The sequence below is a fragment of the Phalaenopsis equestris genome, unplaced genomic scaffold (assembly GCF_001263595.1).
Source record: "Phalaenopsis equestris unplaced genomic scaffold, ASM126359v1 Scaffold000002, whole genome shotgun sequence".
NCBI classification, from domain to species: Eukaryota; Viridiplantae; Streptophyta; class Magnoliopsida; order Asparagales; family Orchidaceae; genus Phalaenopsis; species Phalaenopsis equestris.
The window spans coordinates 47,784,480-47,790,399 of NW_018164444.1; the positions used below are offsets into that span (position 1 = coordinate 47,784,480).

The following is a 5,920-nucleotide window of genomic DNA, read 5'->3' on the forward strand; positions in this document are numbered from 1 at the left end:
TCCCATGCTAGCTTGGCGGAATCCTTCTCTGCCACCATGAGAAGAACGTCCTCCGGTAGCGCTTGATAGATGGCAGCGAGAGCCATTCTATCCTTACGCTCTTCGACCTCGTCTTGCTCCACGGCTTCCCACACTCCTTGAGCTTGTAGGTTCACACGCATCTTCAACGCCCACACCGAGTAGTTACTCTTTGTGAGTAATGGATAAGAAAGCGTTACGTTCCTTACTCTTCCGATCTTCGTTGCTGCCATATCTCCTATGATAGCTCTGCTCGGTGACGACATGTCCTTCGGCTTAGGCTCTCTGATACCAAATGTTGGTTCCAATTTACTGGATCGCTAAAGGACAAATCGAAAAATGAGATTGGACTTTTGGGAATTCTCTTTTTATTATTTTGAAGGAGTGAAAAAATACAAGTCTAGGTGTTTTACAATGCAACGCAACACCTAATTTTATACTAACTAAGACATACCGAAACAAAACAGGAAACTTACATAATAAAGGCAAGAAAATTAAGTATCATCAATTCGCGCCTATTTGAATTGATTACACATATTTGAATTTTGAATTTGAATTTAAGATTCAAATTCAAAATTAATGATATTGCCATATCTCCTATATTTAATTCAAAATTAATGCTATGATCATATCTTCTATATTTGTTTCACTAATTAACTCATGCCTATTATGAAGCCACTAATTATGCAATCAATTCAAATTACCAATTCAAGATTAGTCTCACAGTTATGATGATTGTTATGAGGCAGTTCTGTCGTACTTGAGAGTTTTTTCTGGGATTTAGTGATGGATGGATCATCTCAGTCATTCTTTGTGACTTCATGTATAATATCATCCAGGTTTCAACACATGCCTATTTTTGCTGGAAACTTGCGAAATCATTTGCTCACAACCTTATGAAATCGGAATGATTCATGCAGACTAGCTGATAGTGGATACTTTCTTGAGTTTGAAGAACTTGTTTGACTAGTTTATAACCTATTATCTCATACCTTTATGTCTTGTGATACTATTAGGGGCATGCTTTTTTCCAGTTTTTTTTTATCTTTTATGTTTGTCTTGTCCTAAAGTAGGAGTAAAAGCCATCCTCAATAGGTACCACATTATGTTAATTTTGTATAAGAATTGTTTTGGTTATTTAGCTTCTTTAGCAGTTAAAGAAATGAAATAGATACTTCTTCCAAGATTGAACTACAGTGTTGATTCCAATGAATACTCGCTAATTGATGCAAGTGGGCGTAACTTTTGAATTTTGAGTTTTAAGTCATTCATACTTTGTTTTAAGAAATTTTTTCCTTTTTTATGACTTTTTCACATTTGGATTACAAATGGTTTATTAGGAGGAAATGGAGCTCAAATTTTTATGATGCTATTTTTATGTTTTGATTAGTTTAGTTATTTATTTATGAAGCTTATGCCTCAGTTGCCTTCAGGCTTATGCATTACCTCGCGAAAAGAAAATGGCTCAATATCTAATTATGCAATTTTAAACTTTGGTTTGAGTTCTAGATAACCATTATAAACTCTTAAAGTTTTCTTTTCTGGACAATTCAGATTATTTAAATATTTTCTATAGGAAGAGCAGTAGACTATAAGCCAATTTTAATTTAATTTGACATGATTTGGATTCTATACTTAGAAGAATTACATCAACTCTTTGGTCTCTCTACGGAAATAAGTCATATCTACTTGTGAGTAGCTGCTCCAATATCTGTATAAAGCAAATTGGCTTGACTAGCACTTCCTTGATTTTTATTTTTGTGGCGGTTCGTATATCTGTAGTGAACTGTCTAGAAGTTATTATATCTTTTAATCATTCCTCACTAATGTTATCATGAACGTATTCTGTTTAACTGTCTCAAGGACTTGAGCCATGCTATCTTCTTTTGCTGTCCCTTAACAGATGTCTGAATTTTTCAATCAGAAGTCTTCGATCCAAGGAAAAGTTCCTTTGGGTTACTTTAATGCTCTATTTGATTTAAGTGGAGCATGGTTCGATGATGCCAAGGAAACTAAAAATCTTGCTTTTAATGGCTACTTCATTTCCTTATTCAATTTGCATTTAAGAGCATCTCCATTGGTTCTTTGCAATGAAGTAAGGAGTGCCGTTCCATCCAACTGGGAACCTAAGGCACTATCGAGGTAATTTTTCTTTTATCCTATGAGCTTGTTGTGCATATGGTGCTTCCGATTCTATCATCATATGGATTTTTAACTTGGCCTACTATCAGCTTAGAGTTTGCAAAACAGTTGTTCTAATGTATTTAATAAATTGACCTTTATATATAATGCTATTTAGTTCAGAACTTTACTTTAACCATTTAGCTAAGTTAATGATTTAAACTAATAATATTAATTAAAGGCTTAATGATTTCTATATCATCTTAAATGAGCTCAAACGTCTTAATAAATGAACTGTTATTTTTTAAAAGCAATTTCTATTTTGGATATTTATAATGTTTTGTTGTGGTTTTAACAAGATCAACTAATTCAATTTTTAACGGTATACAATTAATTCCTTAATTTAATCTAATTACAAAATAATTACAAAGTTACTAAATCTATTTATTACGTAAATGTTTTGCCTTAGAATAGGCGATTGGGACAATAATGGTAACTTTTTTGTTTTTTAAAGTCCTGTCTACTTGGTTGATGATTTTGGATTGTGTAAGTACATTGACGAGGATTCAAGCTTTCTTATGTGGGATAGATTGTAAGATGATACGACCCAGAATGAAAAATAGAGAATAACAACGAATAAATGGCAATAGAGATGTGGGGAAACTCAATTGAAGGCTGATTTTACTAATAACAACAAAAGCAAACAAGATACATCGTTGATCTACTGTTCGAGAGGTAGATCATCTCTCCATAAATCCTAGACGCCGCTAGAAACACCAAGAAAAAAGAAAAAAAACTGCAGCAAATTAAAACATAAAACAAACAACTGCCAGTTAGCCCTCAGTAATACTCTCCAAAAGCCATTCAGACTTTCCCTCTCAAAACCCCCCTTAATTCCCCTCCTCTTATACGTGATTAGCGGCTGTGTGGGCCTCACCCGAGTACTGAAATCATCCTCAGCCACTTCTAGAGTTTTTGTCCTTATAGGCTGGGTTGGCTGGCTTGGCCATGCTAATTGATCTAGCTTGATCTGGTAGGTCCAAACCGATCCTCCTTGGACCCGCTGCTCATTTGGGTGGGTTGTTCTCCCTTCGGTTCTTCCATCTGGAGGAACAAGCATATCAATATCTGACAGATAGTGAAGCAAAATTCTTAAATTTTGGGGAGCCTATTGAGAACTTGTTGAATTTTTTGTCTGAAACTTTAGCATTAGAATCTTTTTGTACTTAACGATATGACCTTCAAATCCTAGCTTTGATAAATTTTTTGAGAAGGCCATTCAGATGGGGAAAGTGGTGAATACGAGGGGAGGAAATGGTATGAGAGAATCTTACTCAGTTATTTTGTTCAAAGGTGGAGCTAATTCTAAAACGATATTTATTTATTAAATTCTCATTATATTACAAGCATATTTATGCTTATATGTAGGCAAGTGAAGAACAATACGAAAATTATAATAAATGAGAATATTTTCACAGTGATGGAGTTTTACAAAAATTAAGATCACATATTCCTATTTTAAGTAGTATGTACATGTGATATTTTAAACATGATAACAATTTTGATGAATATGAACACTTGATGTACATTTGCGTTAATACTTTGCCTAACATGTGAAAATTTTGAGCTGTGGGAGATGGCACTCGATGTCGATGGCTAGTGGTAGGAGCGGTGGGCGGTTGATGGCTAGTTGCAATGGCAGGCGGCGGTAGTCATTGGGTAGTGGTAATAGCTGTTGTAGTTTGTAGTATATTTTGAACTTTACCAAATCTTCCTAGTTTAATTTACTAGAAATAAATTAGTTTGAAAATCATTGAATTCTATTTTGTATGCCGGTTTTATAAAACCAATTACTCAAGTTTTTTGGAGCATCTACATTCCAAATGCAGTACTTCGATTCTGCAGCCAACCAAAGAGCCCCTTAATTAGTTGAAAAGTAAATAAATGCCAAGGCTTTGAAACTCAAAAAGTTTTATGTATAAAACTTTCTTGTCTATTTCTGAAACAACAATACAAATATCTAAGGTTAGGACTTACCCTCCAACAAAAAATAGGCGAAGAAGAAAACCAATATCGAGTCCACCCTTATCTTCAACAACTCACTTGATGCTAATGCACCTCAAGTTCGATAAGGTTTTTTTAGCACAATAAGTATAAGCGCTAATTGAGAATTATCATTAAAAATAGAATTGTTGAAGATATGGGGTGGGCTCAACAAGGGTTGATTTTTCTATTTTGTAACCTTATATATTACAAATTTTCGTAGAAATGGATAATACATTTTCATTGGTGAACATTTTTGAGTTTTATGTCATTATTTTCTTCTGCTGATTAATTTAGATAGACTTTCAATTACTATAAAGCTTTATCAATATAGTATTTCATTAAATTAAGAGTTAATGATTTCATGCCACTGTATTTTTAATTGAACAAATTTGGGCAAAAACTTAAACATTAATTCAGTACTTTATATTTTGATATTTATTTTCTTGAGAAGTAATAAATAATGCATAAATTATTTAACATACTTAATTATATAGTTTATATCAATAATTGGAAAAGAGTTGGTAAATGTTTGTCATATAATTTGCATGAAATTATATGATTTTTAATTTTGTAAATGAAAAATTGAAATATAATATTTAAAAGTTAAATATAGTGGTATTCATAAAGAATTAATTAGAATTTTAGTTTTATAAATTAAGAAATTATTGAAAAGGTTGTGTTTTTAATGCATTTTTATTTCATATTTGATAACTATAATTAAAATATGCACTAAAAGGATAATAATTAATATCCACTATAGTTTTTGGTAAATAGGTTCTATTTAAGATAAGATTTAAAAGTTATAACAACAACAACAAGTCTTTGTCCCACTAAGTGGGTTCCGCTACTTGAATCCTTTTTCTCCATTCTATTCTATTGATTGGCATATTTTTATTTAATTCTAATAAATTAAGATAACTTTTTATACAATATGCCTAAGTTTTTTTAGGTCTACCTCTATCTTTCTTAACATAGGTCAAATTTAAAACTTCTACTCTTCTAACAGGGTCATCAGATGATCAATATTTAACGTGACCAAAACATCTAAGACGACTCTCTCTAAAATTTTATGTTACTAGAGCTACTCCAACCCTTTCACAGATATATTCATTTTGCATTTTATCTCTTAGGGTCTGTTTGGCTCAGCTGCAGATTCTCAGCTTTTCAGCTGCAGCTGCGCTACCCCAGGAAGCAGCTGTTGGGAAGCAGCTGTGGGGAAGTTGACTGTCTGTTTGGTGCAGCTGCGTGAAAAATGCTGTGAGCCAGCTGTTTTATGTAAAAATGATCAAACTGCCCATATTTGTTAAAACTGTTTAAAATTTTTTATTTATTTGTATAAATATGGGTTTAATATACATAAAATTTATAAAAATATTATTTATTAATTAATTAAATGAAATAAATTGTTTTCAATATTCATTTTTATAGATAATTTTTAAAAAATAATTTGTAATTTTAAACACATATATGTTTGAAATTTATCGTTATCTATATATCAATGTATACAAATATTAATTCATCTATACATATAAAAATTTACAATCATATTTTAGAAGCATAAAATGTAAAATATATAAAAACACCTCAAGCCATATGAAGTCGTGTTTTCTTACATAAAGACGTAGGAACTCATACAGTTTCGTACATCCAAAATAGCCCAGAGTACATAAATGCAACTCAACCACTAGCTAGGAGAAGCAGAATGAAAAAAACTGTAAAACTACGACCACGACGA

General features: G+C 32.0%; 1 protein-coding gene across 1 annotated transcript in view; it reads left to right on the plus strand.

The window, feature by feature from the left end:
- The window catches only part of LOC110024336 (MACPF domain-containing protein At4g24290-like), a 46,106-nt gene that overhangs the window by 6,780 nt on the left and 33,406 nt on the right, over positions 1-5,920 (plus strand). Inside the window, exon 2 of the mRNA XM_020724242.1 lies at positions 1,922-2,160. Coding sequence (XP_020579901.1) covers positions 1,922-2,160 — 239 coding nt within the window. The remainder of the gene's footprint in view (positions 1-1,921; positions 2,161-5,920) is intronic.